Source organism: Melanotaenia boesemani, chromosome 23 (assembly GCF_017639745.1).
Source record: "Melanotaenia boesemani isolate fMelBoe1 chromosome 23, fMelBoe1.pri, whole genome shotgun sequence".
NCBI lineage: Eukaryota > Metazoa > Chordata > Actinopteri > Atheriniformes > Melanotaeniidae > Melanotaenia > Melanotaenia boesemani.
The window spans coordinates 13267502-13287792 of NC_055704.1; the positions used below are offsets into that span (position 1 = coordinate 13267502).

At 37.9% G+C, this 20291-nt stretch overlaps 1 protein-coding gene across 1 annotated transcript; it reads left to right on the forward strand.

The window, feature by feature from the left end:
* The first annotated feature begins 215 nt into the window (after positions 1–215).
* LOC121634845 (serine/threonine-protein kinase 38-like) lies at positions 216–15055 on the forward strand. Its single transcript, XM_041977792.1, has 14 exons — positions 216–573; positions 6784–6923; positions 7349–7400; positions 7510–7632; positions 7901–7984; positions 8064–8187; positions 8317–8471; positions 8570–8672; positions 8837–8898; positions 9143–9260; positions 9350–9473; positions 10145–10240; positions 10323–10414; positions 10779–15055. Exons 2-14 carry the CDS (start codon positions 6796–6798, stop codon positions 10901–10903), a joined length of 1386 nt encoding a protein of 461 aa, XP_041833726.1. The 5' UTR covers positions 216–573; positions 6784–6795; the 3' UTR covers positions 10904–15055.
* Positions 15056–20291: the final 5236 nt, after the last annotated feature.

Below are 20291 nucleotides of genomic sequence, written 5' to 3' on the forward strand. Positions count from 1 at the left end.
ATTCTTTTATAGCTGCAAGTACCTGCTAGCCAGCTGAACCTGCGTCCATATGGGAAGACACATGTGTATTTATTGGTTAGCGTATCTGCCATTCTAATTTATTATCACATTTGATTGGCCAGAGACAAACAAACTTCCCCTTTGTTATCAGTGATTGGCTGCTGCTACCGTCCTTTAGGGCTACGTCATTGCGTTGCCAGAACGTCTGATGAGCCCGATGGTCTCAGGAAGCAGCGGTTCTTATTTTATATTTTCTTGGGATAAAGACTGTGGAAGCGCAGGATTTGGGGAGCAGGGGCTCAGATGAAGACACTTGAATACTGTCTTTTTTATTTCAGGTTCAACTGTGTCAGCGTCAGTAGACTTTTGTTATTATGTGGCGTTGATATCGGCGATGTTTACTGTTCACCCTGATAGGTTCTTCTGACGGATAGCCAATAACTGGTGCCTCCAGCCTCGAACTGCCTAAATATTAGGTAGAAAAGGTGGAAACGTAATTACAGATTTTATATTTTTCTTCTGGATAGTGGGCCGGCGCCACGCCAATATTTGACTCTGGAGCAGGACACGGAGGTAGGTTTTTAAAAATCTCACTAAAAACCTGCTTATTTTTGTGCAGTTTAAACTGTATTTATTGCTGTTAATGCAACCTGCCAGAGTTAATAGCTCTTAGCTAGCCCGCGCGACACAGCTTCAAACTGACCAAATATTTCTACTTAAAAAGCCCTGATTTGATCTAAAATTAACCGTGTCTGAGCAGTAAATATTACCAGTCACGCAGCAGTGATGGACCAAGCGTGGCAGATAGTAGAGGTTTGACAGGGTGTCGTCAGTTTAGGTGAGCTGTGGGGGAGATGACTGTTTTAATACTATCATTACCATCACTGCTGGACAATGAAAGGAGTGCAGCTAAACACACAGGATTATAATCACAGATCACAGCAGCCGTGTCACATATTTATAATATGAGTCAAAATTACACCTGACATTTATATATGTCACTCATTAAAAAGAAAACAACAACAACAAAACAGAAATATGATTTTAACTTTTTTTTTTATTTTTTTTATGAAACTTTGTTTTGGTCCAGTTTGGAGTCTTTATAGTTGATTTATTGATTTTAATGTTCCACTGTGGATAGGTTCAAATGAACTTTCAAATGATGTATTTTAGAAGAAAATAAATAGTAAACTTCCCATCCTATACATTTATTTTATTATATTTTATTTATTTATTTACTTTTTGTGTTTAGGCTTGAATTTTGTGTGCATGGATAGTGTATGTAAGCACATGTGTGTTCTCACTGGCATCATGACTGAGTCTTTTCATTCACAACGGAAAGGACTTCCTGTACAGTCCTGTCAGGGTGGAGTGGGACTGTTTGGCACTCACTAACTGAAGAATTTGACAACAAACTGAGAAATCTACTTTCTTTGGGGGAAGGGAAGAAAGTAACTCTTAATGTCCTGTTTATTTATTTATTTTTTGTTAAACCTAATTAATTGTATTCCTTACACAAAATTAGCCCAAGTCTCAACCTGCTGATTATCTACCAGGTTGGGTTGTGAATGCTTCACAACTTCACAAATGCTTCATTATCAATGTTAAAACTTTGTCTTGTAAAAATTGAGTTATTCACTACTTAAGAGTATTGAAAACACAATACTTGCAACCAGATGTTTAACTGGAGCCTTCTGTGGACTTCTGTTTTGATGGGCTGTTTTAAGGCATGCTTGAGTTTCTAAATAGCCTGCTTGCTTTTATAATGCCTTCCTTGTAAGTGCCTGAGTGGTGCAGCCTTGTTTGTTTAGCTATGGGGTGGATCTGGTTAACTTCAAGCCAAACTGAATCCCTCCAGGCGCAGTTAAAAGGCTTAGCTGGCTCAGCTGTGTGATGCATCTGTTTTAAGTGATGGTTGATTTTCCACCTTGGTAGGGCAACAAGCACAAATACATAAGTGCACAGATACACACTTCATGCAACAGTAGGAAAAGCATATTTGTCTCCTTCTTTTGTACATTGAGAACCAGGTTATTTTGCTCACTTTTTGACTCAGATCATGACAGGATTTCTTTTTTTTATAGAGTGTATTTAAAACTGCAAATGTATTCACCTAGTTCAGAAAGATTTGGGATAACGGGGCAAATTATATTTAAAAAGCATTACAATCAGACTGAATTAATGGAAAAAGTTTGACCTAAAGGCAGCTGCATTAGTTAATTCTCCTGATATTATGGCTAAATTAATAACGCTGGTATTATCCATAACAATAGTAATGTAATTTTACTGTTGCACCTTGACTGTTCTTTTGTTTTAGTAATAAAGCTTTGAAACAGACATTAAAAAAGAAAATAAATTGTACTCTTTTCTTTTTAAATTCCCTCAACCAGTAAAGTATCATGCCAAAATAAGAATGTACCATCTTTTTGTCAGGCAAAGTGTAGTTCAAGTACACGTGAAAGCATATATTCTTTCAACATTGGGAAAATAGAAAATGGGCAAGTACAACCTCAGATGAATAACAGTACATTACATATTCTGTCATTATTTATTTAACAAAAACAAAGCCAAATGCAAGAGTAGAAACTACTCTGTGATTGTTGTTGCTTGAAGAAACACCATCAGTAACATGAACTAGAAGTAATGGTTTTCTGCGTGATGTTATCAGTCTCTCACATCATTGTCAAGGAATGTTGATACACTTTTTTTTACAGTGTTGTTCAGACCATTGAACTTAACATATGCAGCTTTCTTAAGGTCCAACCACAACATTTCTGTCAAGTTGAGGTCTGGATTTGCTCTGACCAAAAATCTCCACTTTGGTCTCATCGGTTCAAAGGTCTTATTTTCTGATAGCTTCTTGATTCCTTGTGAGGGGTTCAGATGACACCTTGCAAACCTAAGCAGTGATGCCATGTTCTTTTCAGAGAGAAGACGCTTTCTCCAGCAGCTCCTTTAAATAAGCCATACTTATTCAGCCCTTTTCTAATTTCTAACAGTTAACTTGCTGAGGTCTTTAGTCTGAGATGTGTCTCTTGGAGTTTTTGCTATTTCTCTGTACTCTGAATAGTTTAATTATAAGCAGAACTTGCTGTGCTTTCTGCTACTGGGAGGATTGGTAACTATCTTGAATGTTTTCCACATATGAGTAATAATTCTCACTGTAAAATAGTTTAAAAGATAGATGGAGTCGCTTCTCTAAGATTGTTGTGATGTCTTTTCTTCTTGGCATTGTGCTGTCACACCAGAATGCTTCAAACCTGCAAACTGCCAAAGCTTGTGCTTTTATAGAGGTGCTCACACTTTATGATGATTAATTTGATCAACTTTGTTTAATTAGGCTTCTGCTTAAATTCACCACAGACTTAGAGACCATGCCAGCAGCAACATGGTCAACAGTGAGTCCATACAAGCTTTTCCACTGCTTTTCAGCAGTGCCTTCTTTAATTAATCGCACAAACACAGGAGTGAAAAGAGGAAGGAGCTGATTAATAAAATTTGAATTATATTGGCTCATTGCAATTGTTATTACAGCACAAAACATTCTGGTATGTTCCGGTATTTAGTTCAAATAAAAGAGATAAAAATGACACTCTTTGTTTTTTTTGCGACAGGGTAGGGTCTGTCTGCAGCCAGTAAAAAGTCTCTGTAGAGCCAGTTGGAAGGTGGAAGAAGGCATTAATGAAGCAAAAATAGCAAAACACTTTAAATACTACTTCATCTCAAAAGATGAGCGATGAAAATCTCCCTGTTACCCTATTTTATTTATCTTATTATAATATAAATCTAATAAAGAAACACTGTAATTGGTGGAGTTGGAGCTCAAATATTCAGAAAGCATCTCAATATTATTTATATATTTTTTTCTTTTCTGAATTAATTGATTAAAAAAAAGTCAGTTCTTTTTGCTTTGATTGGACTTCTAAAAAAAGAAAAAAAAAGAGTAGCATCAAATTACAAGTTTGTAAAGGTGCCATTAAGAAATTGTTTTAAAATATACATTTTTACAAATCAAGAGTTTCTTCACTATTTTTATTAAAAAGGTGATAAAACTTTATGAAATATCTTCTTTTTTTAACTGAAATGAAAGAAATTGGTTTGTGTCTTTAGAATCTATCAAATTTTCTCCTCAAATTTCACCATAAGTCCCAGTTTAAGGGATTCATATTGTGTTTATTACAATCTGTACTTAAAATTCTAAACATTTGGTGGTTAAAATAACTTCTGGAACATTTTTCATTATTTTATTTAAGAGGTGAGACACTCAGCCACACCCTGATCTTCTTCATGTTGCCATAACTCTCACAAAACAGCTTAAAATGTTTTAGCTGACTCAAATCGATCGGGGCAGGTTCTTTATTTCTTTCTGTCGCTGTGCAACTTTAAAATTTCAAGCTTAATATGTGTTCGCTGTTTCACAGTTCCCCCTCTCCGTTGCTCGTCCTCCCTCTGTAAGTGCTTTTTAATAGTTTTAATAGTTGGTTATAGACGGCAGTATCTTTTGAACATGGCAACAGCTGAATTGATCTAGTCTGTGCTTCCACACAGGGATATTGTGAGGGGAAAGCGTTATTAGCTGCTACCATTTTTATCAGTTTTATTGTACAATGTTTTTTAAGGTGGTGTGAGCCCTCTGTGAGCTGGCATCACAGGAACAATACCTAACAGCTTCCTGCTGTAACTCATTTGCATTATCGATGTAAAAACACATATTTGTGTTCGTTCAGGGTTAGGATTACATGTGCCGTTTTCCTTTATGCTCATTTTCTTATTTTATCAAGTTGCAAAGCACAAACCTCGACCAGTTACTTGTCTCGGTTTTGCTGGAATCTCTGTTTTCCTCCAACCAAAGCGGCTTGCGACAATGATTCAGTGATTTTTTTTGTTTTTTTTCCCAGAAGTCAGGAAGCGTCTTGTTGTTGTGGGATTGTTGGTGCCGAAACGGGAAAAGGGCCAGCGAATAGACGAAACATGGCTCCTATCTCTGGGCTGCAGGACTGTTTGATTTCTTTGTGAGCAAATTGAGTCCATTCATTTCTTTCTGATGGCATACAGCCAAAATGTGTTCATGATATGCACAACCACACTGCTTCTTTTCCCCTCTGTTACATAATGTGCTCACAATCTTATCTTGGTAATATTCTGTTAATGAAAAATAAGGAAAATTAAACTTCCTCTTTTAATGCTCATGTTTTTATCTTGTGGTTTTTATGTCATGGTTTGCTTTTAGTCAGATGTGGCCTTCTCCTCACTTGTGTGTGTTTACTAAGATTTTCATTTCATTTTATTTCATTTCATTTCATTTCATAAACATGTGGCCCCTGTAGAGAAACAACCTACCAGATGTAAAATATTCAAGCTTTTTATCTGGACTTGTGGCTAAAATTGCAGCTCTGATATGATTCATTGTGCTTGCAATCAATGTTGCACTTTTATTTTCACCACAGCCACATAACAGGCACATATCCAGGATCTGTTTTTCTATCCTCTGGATTTAGAATTGAAACTTTAATTCAAGACTGCGAAAATGTGAAGGAATGCATGCTGTGAAATGTGTGGAGGTTTCGCCGATTAGTTCCTGCAATAAAACCTTGCAGACCATGAGCCATCATGCATGTGATTCCTGGTTCTCGGCTCACAAGAATATTTTTGTACCACAAATTGTACCATGTATTGTACACCAAATAATAAAACACCATGAAAATGTTACAAATTCCTAACTTCTATTTTGTTTGGAGTATATAAGCTGGTGTTTGTTACCATTTTATATAGTGGGTTTTAGTGCTGCTGATGTGTAACAATAGAAACTGGGCAGGAAGGTTTGAGATGGTTATTGAAAGTGTGACATTGCATGGTTTCTACATTGTCTTTTAGTAAATCCTCTGCTCAGCTAGATTCTTGGTGACACCTCTTTAATGACTAAATGATGTCCACAATATCTTTATAAGGTTAGCACTAAATGTATTAAAAACAGTAATGGCTCATAATATGGCTCGGCGATAAGAACAAAATCTTATATCTCGATATTTTTTACCTGAATCACGATATACAATATATATCTTGATTCACCTTTTTTTTGTCAAGTAACCAAAGAGACAGTTCTAATATACAGCCTTCAGTGCCAAATACTTTCATTAAGGATCAGCAGCACATGTGCATTAAAACAGCTGAATTAAATTAAAAAACCTTTATATTAAATTAAATGCTCCTAAAACAAAATAAATTAAAAATAATTTTCAATGACCATAACAAAAAATACAGCTGTGCAAAATGCAAAAGAAAAGATACTTTTAACTCAAAAAAAGCTATCTCGATATAAACGATATTCCTTCCTTCTAAATTGCGTCTGATAAAGTCTTGATATATTTGAAAATCTCGATATATTGCCCTGCCCTAGCTCAAACTGCAATGTTTAGCACACCGAATTAGCCCAAGATACACAATTTCATTATAAGGATGAGAATCTGTAGATTCTGAATAAAATGTTTAACTATGCATCTTACTTTTTCTATAAGAGACTTTCCTTTTAAATCAAATCATATATAAAAATCCTAAATTGATTTACTTGGTATGTTTTTTTAAAAAATGAAAAACAATGTAAGAAAGGCAGCCAGTTAACTAAAATGTTGCATTTCCCAGTTTATTCCTCAACTCTGAAAAAGAACCAACAGGAAAAGACTTTGTCTTTGTTGCAGCATACTTGTTGCAAATGTCACCACAAAAAAATGTAAACAGTGGCTTAGAAGGTGTATGCACTGACATGCACAATCTGATGTTTCACAGGATAGTGTGGCCATGACGGGAGGGACGGCAGCTGCCCTTCCCATGAGCAACCACACCCGGGAGAGGGTGACTGTGGCCAAGCTGACTCTGGAAAACTTCTACAGCACCCTGCTCACGCAGCACGAGGAGCGCGAGATGAGGTAAAACTACCTGAGTGCATTGCATGTCTTGCTTTACAATTACCCTTCCAGGCCACTTTTTGTCTGCTAAGCATTAACCTTTAGAAACTAGTCAGACTTTATCTCTGAATGTAAATGTAGCTGCTGTTAAAAGGATTACGTGTCGCTCCATCCACTGCTGGTAACAATGCAAATGGTTGATCTGTGGTTTGCACAAAAAAACCCCATAATCCATCACCTCATGTTGTAATGTTACCTGAGAGCTGATCTGTGGTCCAGGTAACATGCTTCACTGCCTCCTGGAGAAGTCACTTGTGTCGCTGTTTACACAACTTTATCAAGACCTGACACCTTCTAGGCCACATCCACTCTCTTTGTTTGGAAATAAATGTTTTTTGTAATATTTTTGTAGGCTTTAATCTCATTTGTTTTTCATGTATATTCAGGCAGAAGAAACTTGAAAAGGCCATGGAAGAGGAGGGTTTACCTGACGAGGAGGTAGAGCATACATTATTTTAATTTTGTAATGCACAGATATTAATTTTTTATTTTTCTACATCCATCTCTTCATTTTATGCTTGATCTGACAACCTTTGGTATATTGCAGAAAGTCATGCGGCGCTCGCAGCATGCCCGTAAAGAGACTGAGTTTCTCCGACTGAAGAGGACGAGACTTGGCTTGGATGACTTTGAATCACTTAAGGTTATTGGACGAGGTGCTTTTGGAGAGGTATGTTGCAAGAAGACAAACAAAATAACAAAACAAAAACAAGGAAAGATGCCAAAACCTAATTCAGGCTTTTCAGGAGTTTTTTTTTTTGTGTGTTTATCTCAGTTCCTGTGTATTGTACATTTGATTGTGTATATTTATAGTTTTATAAAAGAAAAGAATGTGCTCCTTCACTTATAAAAAATCATGTGGTCCAGATTATTATGTTTCCTCTTATATGATTACATTCAAAAAAGAAATAATGATTTTTCACTGTTGTCCCCTTCAGGTTCGTTTGGTACAGAAAAAAGACACAGGACACATTTACGCCATGAAGATTTTGAGGAAAGCAGACATGCTGGAAAAGGAGCAGGTAAAGCATTAGTCTGTTCTGCTGTTGTCATGGATGCTAAATCACACTGCTGTATTACTGATCCGTGCATCCCCCTTAGGTGGCTCATATTCGAGCAGAGAGGGACATTCTGGTGGAGGCAGACAGCGCTTGGGTGGTCAAGATGTTCTACAGCTTCCAGGACAAGAGGAACCTCTACCTCATCATGGAGTTCCTGCCTGGAGGTCTGGACTGAAACAGTAGCCCTGATTAAAAAAAAAATCCCTGCAGTTGCATTAAGTCCACTGGCCTGAGATGTTTGGTAATCTGCTGTTTACTTCTCAAAAGTTTTGACCTCTGGTTTTTGTTGCTAGGTGACATGATGACTCTGCTGATGAAGAAGGACACTTTGTCTGAAGAGGCCACACAGTTCTACATCGCAGAGACTGTCCTGGCCATCGACTCCATCCACCAGCTGGGCTTCATCCATAGAGACATCAAACCAGACAACTTGCTGCTGGACTCCAGGGTGAGAACACAAACACATGACCCTCAGCGTCTCAGAAATAAAAAAAAAAAAAAAAAAAAAAAGCTAATTCATTTAGATTTTTTTTTCTTTCTTCACAGGGTCATGTGAAACTATCCGATTTTGGTCTGTGTACTGGTCTGAAGAAGGCTCATCGCACTGAATTTTATAGGAACCTGACACACAACCCACCCAGTGATTTCTGTAAGTCACATTCCAAATTCAAGCAGTAATGTAACTAAATGCAAATAAAGATGCATAAAAAGAATTAGTAACATCCAACTAATTATATTTTTAGATGCTGTACAACAGATTATTTCAAGGAGAGAAAAACCCTTCAACTAATCTTTACTCTTTTATCTTTTCAGCATTTCAAAACATGAACTCTAAGAGGAAAGCAGAAACCTGGAAGAAAAACAGGAGACAGCTGGTACGGTTCATTTCACTATGTGACACAATTAAATAAGGAGCCAATATGTAAGATAAGAAATTATTCCTGCAACTTGTAAACTTTTTAAACAAATGTGGTAAAATAATCAGGATTTTATTATGTGTTTAAACGGACTGTCAACAAGAATGGAGCGAGTTTGACCAGTCTGTCTTCCTCCTCCATGCATAATGTTCAAATATTCAGTGCTGAGATCTCACCTTTCTGCATTCCACTCAACTTCCAGGCCTATTCCACTGTGGGAACACCGGACTACATTGCTCCTGAAGTTTTCATGCAGACGGGGTACAACAAACTGTGTGACTGGTGGTCTCTGGGTGTAATTATGTATGAAATGCTCATTGGTAAGAATGCACTATAGCTTTGTGGTCTGCACTTTTTCCTTTCCAAAATATGCTCAGTTTGATATAATATGCTTGCTGACTTTTTGCAGGTTATCCACCCTTTTGTTCAGAGACTCCGCAGGAGACGTACAGGAAGGTTATGAACTGGAAGGAAACTCTCGTCTTCCCACCTGAAGTTCCCATCTCAGAGAGGGCTAAAGACCTGATATTAAGGTTCACTGTTGCTCTGTTTTAGCTAAACAAATGTAGAAATGTTGCCTTTTTCTTTTAACTAGAATTAACATTAGGGAATAGGTTGTTTTTGTTTCATTGTTTTTAACTATTAATCGATTTGCAAGGGTTCAGTCAGAAATAAGAAAGTTCTTCTCTTTTTTGTAAAGTACAAACATTGAAACAACAAACTGACAAACAGCAGGACATTAATTAAGCACTAAGATGCGCAGAGCTTAGAACCTTTTGGTTGGTCCCACTACAATTAAAAAACCCTTTGAGTCCAAGTAGGTCCGGTGGATCCACCACTGGGTTCCAGGTTTTAATCTCAGTATTGTTGTGAAAGGAGAAAGTTGGTCTTTAAAGCTGTATTACTTATGTGTATTATGCATAACATTGATCTGGCTAGGTATCCTGTTTTCTACTAAAGAGGAATTAAACACAGAACTTAACATACGTTGTCGTATATATATCAAATTGTGTTTCACACCTAGCATTGCTGGTAGATTTGAATCCTCTCAGTCATATGTAATGAAATTAAAAATAAAAATTTGCTATTATCTTTCCAGTCTCACATCAAGATCAGATGCTAAACATCTGTCTTTTATCGGAATATCTTCTGTCATACTTGTCTCAAACAGTTTGATTGTCAACTTCCTGTTTGGCTTTTTCAGATATTGCACCGATGCAGAGAATCGCATTGGAGCTGTGAGCGTGGAGGAGATAAAGAGTCATCTCTTCTTTGAGTCAGTAGACTGGGAGCACATCAGGTACAAAACCTACTCATGATGAAAAGGGATTTATGCTGAACATGGAAAAAATAAACAAAGATCAACTTACTTCTGTCAACAGGGAGCGGCCAGCAGCCATTTCTATTGAGATCAAAAGTATTGATGACACGTCAAACTTTGACGATTTCCCTGAATCGGACATTCTTCAGCCAGGTTTGTCAAAGAGAATTCATTGTTAAGCTGAAAACAACATTTCCAGATCTAGTGGGAAGGTTTTAGTGACATCTAGTGGTAAGGTTGCAGATTGAAATGAATTAGGCAGTTCCCATGTCAGTGATGCCCAACTCTGGTCTTCAAGGCCCATTATCTTGCAACACACCTGATTCAGATTAAATGGATCTCTGACCAGCTCTACACAGGTCTTCTCAGCAGGGAAACATGGAATACCTGCAGGACAGTGGGCCTTAAGGACTGGAGTTGGGGATCCCTGGCTTATGTCATAAGGGTTGTCTGAGGCAGTAGAAATAAAAAATAATAAAAGTAACAAATCTTTCTCGCCTTTTGTCTTTGTAAACAGCCAATGCAACCGAGCCAGACTTCAAGTCAAAGGACTGGGTGTTCCTCAACTACACATACAAACGCTTCGAGGGTCTGACTCAGCGAGGCACCATCCCCACATACATGAAGGCAGGAAAGGCCTGACATGCCAAACGGGGAGGCAGCGCTGCAGAGAAAAATACAGACGTTTACGGACACAGGGTCGGGCCACAGAGCCCCCGCTGGTGCTGAAGGCTGCACTGTCAGCCTCTCAGTTTAAATTTAACCCTCATCACAAGTTATTTAGGTCTGCTCAGCCGCCACAAGAACGCCAAGAGCTCAGAAATTAAGGAGCATTACCGCATTACCTCAGTTGTTTGAATCATATGTGCCGTCTTTAGCCATAGCTCTCAGGCCAGCTCACCAACTAGGACACTAAATCAGGATATTTGCATGTTCAGCAGCATTTTGCTTCTGGAGATGAATTTATTTGTTTTTATTTTACTGCCGGAGCATGACAGTGGGTATGAGGCTTGAATACGAATCACTGCTTTAACTTCCTACACCGGTAGTTAAATTAGCTGAAACTGTTGTTGGGAGCTAACTTTATACACTGTAGTCAGAGTCTGGTTGATTGATAAGAACAGAAACGCCTCACCGGTTTTAATACGTAAGCTGTTGTAATGTAAGGAAAGTTCCAGCATGATTTCTAGTGTTTTTGTTGACTTTTCACTTTGTATTTAAGAGTCTGGGTAAGTTTAAGAAAGAAAAACTGATCTCCTCTTCATTGGCATAAGTATTATTACTATATTATTATTATTTAAGATTATTTGTTGTATTTAAAAGTAGGAAAAACTATTAAAATTAAGCTCAGGATGGGACTATTTAAAGGTAAAAGTAACTGTTTCCACTGTTAGGCTGAATAGTTCAGGTTTTCCTTTTAATTCCTCAACCATCTCTAACTTTGTATCAAAAGACAACAAATGGAAATACTGCTGGTGCAATTTCTTGTCAACAACAATGCTAACGTACCATAGTAAAAACCTGGTTCCCATAAAAAAAGGTAAGAATATTTAGGTTTACAGAACTGAATGCTCTGAGTATATCATATGGTTATTAAACCAGGCTTTTTGACACATTTGTGCTAATGCCAGCTCAGTTCAGCTATATTTTTTCAGCAACATAAGTTTCACTTTCATGGAGCATCATCATTAGCTCTAAAGTTGTAGTCCTCAGTAGTGGAGTTTTACTGTACATACAAGCAGTGGGTGATACTTTTTACTGCATGTCACTCCTCAAATCTCTCGTTGCTTCCTGTTTATCTTCACTACCTCTGTCAATACAAAATATCCAAAACACTGTAAATATTTGGAAACATATAAAGAAATCAACTATTACTTTTAAAACTAATAACCACCTAGCTAAATTTTAGCATGCCAGCATTATTGCTATAAAAATATTAGCTTCTGGATTTTAGCATTTAGCTCCACATTTGTGCCATCATTTTTTTTTTCACACTGGCTAAATTAAGCTTTTTGCCTTTTTTCTTATGTAACTTTTTGACTTTGCTAACCCGAGTGTTAAAAATGGGTGATAACATTAAAGGGGATAAATTATCCAACACAAATTAGCAAACGCTTAAATCATGCTGGAATCGTTCTTTAAACCTCATGGCAGTGAGCCACATTCTTTACAGAAGTTTATTGGGATAACTTCCCGTGAATAGTGGGTTTTGTTACAGAGAAACATGTTGCCAGGAAACTTCTAAATGCAATTTACCCTGTGTGTGACGTCGGTATTGGTGGATTGTTGCTCATTCACATTGCCAAACAAACTCTTGTGTGTGTCCCTTCAGAGCCAGTTGTTGCTACATTAATCTGATTTTTGCCTCATTACTTCATTTTCAAATGGACTAAACATGCAAAGTGCCTTTATAAGTAGCTGATAAATATTCAACCAGATGTTTAGCTGTAGTTTAATTAGAAGACATTCATTGAAATTAGATTAATATGAGGGTGAGTGACTGGAGAGGTGGATGGATAAAGAAAAAAGGGAATATAAGTTACAGTTATGTCTGACATCAAATATAAACCCTGATGTCAGTTATATTCGATGTCTGCAGAGCTGTAAAGCTTACGAGAAGTGATATGGAACAAAGGCAGTATAGATAAGATAAAATATAAGGCTCATAAAAACAAACCGTCAAAAAATGAACAGTGTGTCTTTGTTCGGTGAAACTAAATGATTATGAGAAAAGAATAGATGGATCTCTTATTTCTTTAATGTTTTACTTCATTTTTAGCTAAAGTATCGTGTATGGATTTGATGTTTCTCTTTTTCGCACTCATTTAAAAAAAAAAAAGTTTCACCTATCCTTGTAAAAAGTCAAACCATTTAACCGTCATGTCTGCTTGGAGTCATGACTCAGCAAAGCGCTACAAAGAGTTACCAAAGAACTCTAATCATCATGATCTGAACACAGATTCAGATGTAGCTGTTGCTTACTGCACTTAACATTAAACTACCTTTAAGAGAAAAAAAAAATCCAATAGTGGTAAACTCGGTTGTGGAATAATTTGCCATTTCTTTTTCTATATATGTGCAAAAATGAGGGTGCAGAGAGATGTTTCTCAGTTGGGTTCTTAATGCTGAGTCATACATGTACATACAGGAGCAGAAGCTGAGTCAGGCCGTGGCCATCCCAGGAGTCCGTCATCTGTTTGTGGTGCTATTTCTGAAGGTTGATCAGTTAGAGCCGATGACTTTAAACCCATGCCAGATCGTTTTTGTTTTTTTCTGTCTGAGCTTAAGTGATTTGAAAACCTATTGGAGATTTACACACCAAACAAACTGGTTAACTAGTAGGATTTTAAGGGCAGAAACTTGTATATTTCTGTATTATTTATGCGGTTCATGTTTTTTAAACATGTTCATTGGCTTTGTTGCTTATATTCTTCGTTTTTAGACATAATTTGAAGTTAAAACTTAAAGATGCACTGCTATTCTGCATCAGAGGCTGAGATTTACTGAGTTTTAGGTCCTGTGGGAAAATGCTCCAATAGGATGGAATTCTGTATTTCCCAGGATGCATATATATGGCTTCCAATACGTTCTCCCCGTCTGGTGAATGCCCACGTCTTCCAAACTCCCCCACAGCCTGTTTGTAAAGTTTCTGTTAAAAAAAGTAGTAAATTCAAGCTGGGTGACATCACTGTGACATCATCAGTGTTACTTTAGGAGTGTCCAGTGCAGCATTATACATTACTTGGTCCTGCTTAGGATGAATATATTGAGTTTTGTGTGTGAAACTGATAGATTCCCCTTTTAATCACAGTAAGAAAAGGCCTTGAAACATACCCCACACAATCTGCATACTATCAGATAAAACAACCCTTTTGGCCTGTAACTGATTTAAATGATCGTGTCTGATCTGAAGCTATGATCAGCAGTGGCCCTACTGTAGGACAGCAGCAGCTCAGATGCATGATGGGGGATTACGCTGATGGCCGGCGATCTGCAGATGCAGATTCACGGTTGTGTCTTATCCCTGGAACACAGTGACAACTCAGAAACTGCTGCATTCAGAGCCGACCAGAGATGAATCATGAGTGTTTGAGTGTGAAACTGCAAGTGAGGAAGATGATATTTTCATGAAGTAGATCCGCTTTTGTGCTGTGAGGTGTCACATCTGTGTTTGGTAACAGGAAATTACCACAATTTTATTTTTTATGGAGCTAAAAATGGAGGGTGGATATAATATTTGGCATCCATACATTTCTTTCTTTATACACACACATATGAGATGACTTGAAACCCATTACTGTGTCACTTTATCTAAAGAGATATAAATTATTGTGACTTATTTTCCACACACTAGCAAAGGAATTCAGGAAATGTTTAACTTTTCTCATGTTGTAAAGCTAGACAATTCATTTGTGATGGACCAAACCAGCTTACTGACGCAGCCTGCGTGTTGTTAGGCAGATCACTGTCATGTAATATTTCAAAGTGACTGAAATATTACACTTTAACAAAGAGAGCAGGGAATAGTGTATATATCCTATTTAAGTGATCTATTCTAATTTGGAAATGCCCCATAGTTCCACTTTTAGTGGAAATTCAGTCTCTGTGAACTGTCCTCCACAGGTCAGGACTATGTTGTGAGGTATTTTGTGTATTGATGCGTACATAATGTTGTAGACACTTGAAGGCAACTGTCTTTGGAGTGAAGGAGGAAATGCTCATTAATATATTCATTCACGTTGGTGAGTTTTTCTGTTGATAATGCTGAAAAATAAAAACCATGAAAAAAGTAAACACTGGTAATAAAGTTTTTATTTACGACCCCAATGCCAAAAATGTTAGGATGCTGTGTAAACAAGAAAAGAGTGTAATCTGCAAATCTCATAAACCCATACTTTATTCCCAACAGAATACAAACAACATATCAGATGTTTAAATTGAGACATTTAACCAATTTATGGAAAATATTAGCTCATTTTGAATTGGATGGCAGTAACACATCTCACAAAAGTTGGAACTGGGCAACAAAAGGCTGGAAAAGTAATTGGCACAAATCAAAAACTACTGGAAGAACTTTGACAACTAATTATGTTAATTGACTACAGGATAATGACATGACTGGGTATAAAAGGAGCATTTCAGAGATGTCGAGCCTCTTGGATGTAAAGATGGACAGAGATTCACCAATCTGTGATAAATTGTTTAATAATTTAAAAAAGAAATGTTTCTCAATGTAAAATTGCAAATACTTTGAAGATCATACTATTTATAGTGTATAATAGTTTCAAAACATTCAAAGAATCAGGAGGAATCTCTGTGTGGATGGGACAATACTGAAGGTCAAAACAAGATGCTTGAGATCTTCAGGCCCTTGGGCAACACTGTAAAAAAACAGACTCTCTGTTGAGGCCAAACAATGCAATTTTTTAAGCTTTTTAAAAGCCCAATCACCCAAATGAGGACAGAAAGACTTAAAGCTGGCTATAAACAGTGCTTGTAAGTTAATAGCAGTGTTACTACTAATGACTGCTTCAAGTACTTTTCTGTTTTGGTGCTCTCTCTTGTAAAAGGAATCACAAAATACTCATTACTCCTTTACAAGGCCCAAATAAAGTCCGTTCCTACTTGAGGAGACTGAGTATACTTAATTTAGTAAAGACCTGCAGTATGTTAGGCTTGTGACTTACTACTGGTAATGTCCCATTAGACAGTAACTTGTAAATGTGTCAAACATTATAGCCACTCCAACTCCTCATTTGATTACTTTCCAGACTTTTGTGTAGCTTCAGAGTAAAGCCAACAAATAGCAGTAGGAGGTTAAGCTAATGATTTAGCTGCAGTGTTGCTTACACACTGTTTCCAGGCATTAAGAGCTAAAAACACTTGCATTAAAGCTGGTTTATGTCTTAAGAGGAAGTTGGCTGCTTTTAAACAAGATTGCTTTTTAAAATTTATTTTATTTTATTTTTTTTTCATAATTAAGTAGAGACTTTGGTATTGCTCTGGAAGTTGGGAAATGTTTCATTTTTAGACTGCAATTATGGGTTTGTATCTATAGTTTGGGGAAACTGAGCCAAAATTTAAAGGAAAATTAATAGAGAAACAAACAGAACTGGATTTTAAAAAGTTGCCTATTTTTGGTGATCAACTTTTGTGTTTGCATGTAAAAATCTAATATTGTTCCATAATAATTCTATGGACCACACATTAGACATCCTAACCCTGTATGATTTTGATTCAACACATACTATTTCTGAGACCTATTGCATCACTTTTTGGGAAAAACCTTCGCTCAAACCCTTGTTGTATAAAATCTGAAACATATTCTGCCCCCTGGTGGATACATTATGCACTACAATAATTCTGACGTACAACACCATAATAAACAGTACATATGTGCAAATTATTTTTTGTTATCTTTACATTTGATTAAAGGGTAAAATCGAGATTTCCTGCCCATTAGCTTTTGAATCAGGCTTTAAAAAAGGGTTAAATCGGGTTGTAGTGACTTCAGAAATGACAAAAATTCACCAAGAGGATGAAGTTGGACCTTTAATTTAGTTTGACGCACTAATAAATCAGCTGAGATCCAAATTATACCTTTTATAACTTAATTACAAAACACCCCCCCTCCCCCCAAAATAAAACAACGACCACCCATACCATGTGACCAACTCCACCATAATCACTGTGATCCAAATTAATGCCACAAAAAACAAACCGACAAACAATACAAAAATACATTTAATACACGACTTAAATTAACATTTTAAGGGTAAAATTTCAAAGTTAAATCGTTTAGTTTGACAGAGACAAGTAAGGCAAAGCCACAATTTAACTGGGAACCTTGGAGAAGGGACTTTAAGGCATAATCATCAGAAACCTCTTGAGATATCAGTGCACATACAGAAAGCAAAGGTAGAAAAAAACAGCTCTAAGGGAAGAGCATGAGACATGAGTCCAATCATAAAAACCTGATGGATTTTACCAGTTAAAAAACTGTAAATACAACAATAAAATGTGAAGCAAACACAATGTATGAGCCAACAGCTTAAAGGATAGTTTATGGCTTCTTACAGTTTTTCTCTATTGCTTAAACACATTTCACGATACTGCCCTCACTTTTCACAAAACTCTAAACACAAAACACTTTTCTAAAGCTACGTATACTAAACCTCACAGTTTCTTTTCAAAACCAACCCATCACACCAAAACAGTTGCTCATATGCTCAAAAGCAAACCCATCACACCAAAACAGTTGCTCATATGCTCAAAAGCAAACTCTGACACCAAAATACCACTCAAGGCCTGCAAAAATGTAAACACTACTGAGCATCATTAACCACATTACCAAAAAAATTGAAAGCACAATTTTCACAGTGTGAGACTGTTCTTTTTACAGTTTCACAACTGCCAGGATGCATTTGAGCAACCCTTATTTATTCTCAAATATGTTTTGGGCATTTTCTATAGATTTGTGCATTTCATGGGAATAGTTACATAATGCAGAAAATGCAGTAATATCACAACTCAATGCAAAAATGAGTACTAAACTCCATGGAGGATCCATTACACACAATAGATACTGTACAGTAACAATTGAGAACACAATGTTCAGGGTGCGATTTCTTTTATTACAGTACGTTGAAAATTGACACAGTATGTTGTATGTTGACACCGAAATCATGGAGAGGCATCACGTCGTCGGGCTGGGTCGGGCCACAGGACCTCATCAACGTCACAGGCAATATTGTCCATAGCCAAACAACGTGGGAAGAATGTCCTGGCATGCCGCACCCAGCCTTGGAACGCCTCCACAGCCACATCATCACAGGCCAGGTCCATAGCCCTGAGAAGGTTCTCTCTAGTGTAAGGTTGGCGGTCATAGACCTTCCACCGCCATGCTCAGAAGAACTCCTCTATTGGGTTTAGGAACGGAGAGTAGGGTGGCAGACACACATTAATGAATTGCTGATTGATGTTAAACCACTCTCTGACCTGGATGCTGCGATGGGAGCTAACATTGTCCCAGAGGATGACGTATATGGGAAGATCAGCCGGTCCAGGAATCTGCTGGTCGTGGTGATCTGCTGGCCGAGCATTCAGGTGGTCATTGTCATGCAAAACATCTCTGAGCTCTCCTAGGAAGGTGAGGAGACGCTCAGTGTTGTAGGCACCAAGTTCAGCATGCCGGTGGAGAAGCCCTCTAGAACTCATGGCAGCGCAGAGAGTGATGTTTTGGTTGGACTCGTTGTCCCGCTTCGGTCATTGTCATGCCGTGGACAATGACTGTTGCTCTCATTTCATCTGTAATGAAAATGCGTTGTCTTGCTTGCCCTCCTTCTCCTCTCGCTCCTTGGCCTGCTCCTCTTTGGACTGCTTCTCGCCCTCTTTGGCCCACTCCTCGGCCCGCTCCTCTCCCTCCTTGACCTGCTCCTCTCCCTCCTTGACCTGCTCCTCTCCCTCCTCGGCCCGCTCCTCTGCCTCCTCTGACACGAACTCCTCTGCCTCCTCTGACACAAACTCCTCTCCCTCCTCTGACACAAACGCCTCTTCTTCTGTCTTCATCATCCATTTTTGTTTTTGAACTTTCAGCAAACTGCACTGACTTATATAGGTGTGGTCACATCATTTGCAATAGGTGTTTTCAATTATGAGTCGTTGTGTTTACTGATTGACACCAGGTATGTTCATTGTGTTCAAGTTTTGCTGATTGTGGGTAGCATTTTGCATCACATGAGCTTCACAATGCATATTGGAGCAGAGTTATATGCAAAATGTGTTTTAGCACGGCAAATTTTGTTTTGAGTTTTGAGAAAAAGGGGATGGGTTTTGTGAACAGTGTCTACAGGTGAATTGTGTTTGTGGTTGTGGCAAAAGGGGGGGAGTTTTACTAAATGTGTTTAGGCAACTGGTCATTTGGTTTAGAGTACTGGGTTTTGTGTTTTGGCAATAGAGAAAAACTGTAAGCTTGCAGCAGATCTGGACTCATTCAGCTATGTTGCGCTGTAGCCACTAGATGGAGCTCTTGATAAGCTTTTTCTGCCCATCAGGATCTGGCGAATGGGCGCTCAGCTGCCGTAAAAAAAAAAAAACTCAAGCTAGTGAATAATTACTGAAAGAAATTGAGGACATGATTTGTCTGTGGACAGAGAAAATACCGTTTGATAAAAGTCCATGCAGTTAAGATCACTTTTCTCCAGTTTCTAAAAGGCTCACGTGACCAGACCATTCAGTGGTTCAGCCTCATTATGAAGGGTGCAACTCCATTTGGGACATTTAAACTAAAATAACGTGACAGTGTAGTTAGGTTATTTTGTCGATAGATTCATAAAACAATGCGCACGTGTTTAATTCACTAGGTGTTATCGACACTTTTCCCCCACTAGGACTTCTTTCTACACATCCCTGTTTCCAACCTGGTTACATCGGCAGTGGATTGACTGCCCCCTTCTCACCCCGGCAGAAGTCTAACTTAACCGGGTTTCTTTTAATCCCTTACCCCTATTAAGGAAACCGGGTTTCTGGCTTGCATTAGGAAATCAGGTTACACAGAAAGCCGACAAGAAGCAGGTGACACCCGTGCTTGTAAACTCACGTGATGCAGAAGGGACGGTGTCATGACCCCGTTGCTATCACAACAGGATAAAAGGTCAATTTTTAAGCATCCCATAGTCTATTTATCTTTTCTAGCTGAACATCAGCCTGCAAATAGCTGTAAATGATCTATATACGTCACGTGTTCAATCTGACCTTACTTTATGGGCTTTAAAAAAACGGATGTAGACTTTGTCACCTCTTAAAATTGGTCTCTTGAAGTTTAAAGTAGACCCATAATTTTCCGTATTTAATTAAGCTATCACGCTAACAATATGTACTGGTTGTGAAACTGCGGCATTCCCCTGTCAGGAGAGCCAGGAGACCCACAGATGTCACAAATACGACCAAACAAGGTGCAAAACTTGGAGTACAGGAATCAATAGTTTTAAACTCACTGCCTCCCAAAATATACACGGCAACCAGGGTAAAC

Coding starts and splice junctions, on each gene's coding strand:
- LOC121634845 (XM_041977792.1), top strand. CDS start 6,796: ATGACGGGAGGGACGGCAGCTGCCCTTCCCATGAGCAACCACACCCGG. Junction 6,924..7,348: donor CACGAGGAGCGCGAGATGAG/GTAAAACTACCT, acceptor ATGTATATTCAG/GCAGAAGAAACTTGAAAAGG. Junction 10,241..10,322: donor GTAGACTGGGAGCACATCAG/GTACAAAACCTA, acceptor TTCTGTCAACAG/GGAGCGGCCAGCAGCCATTT.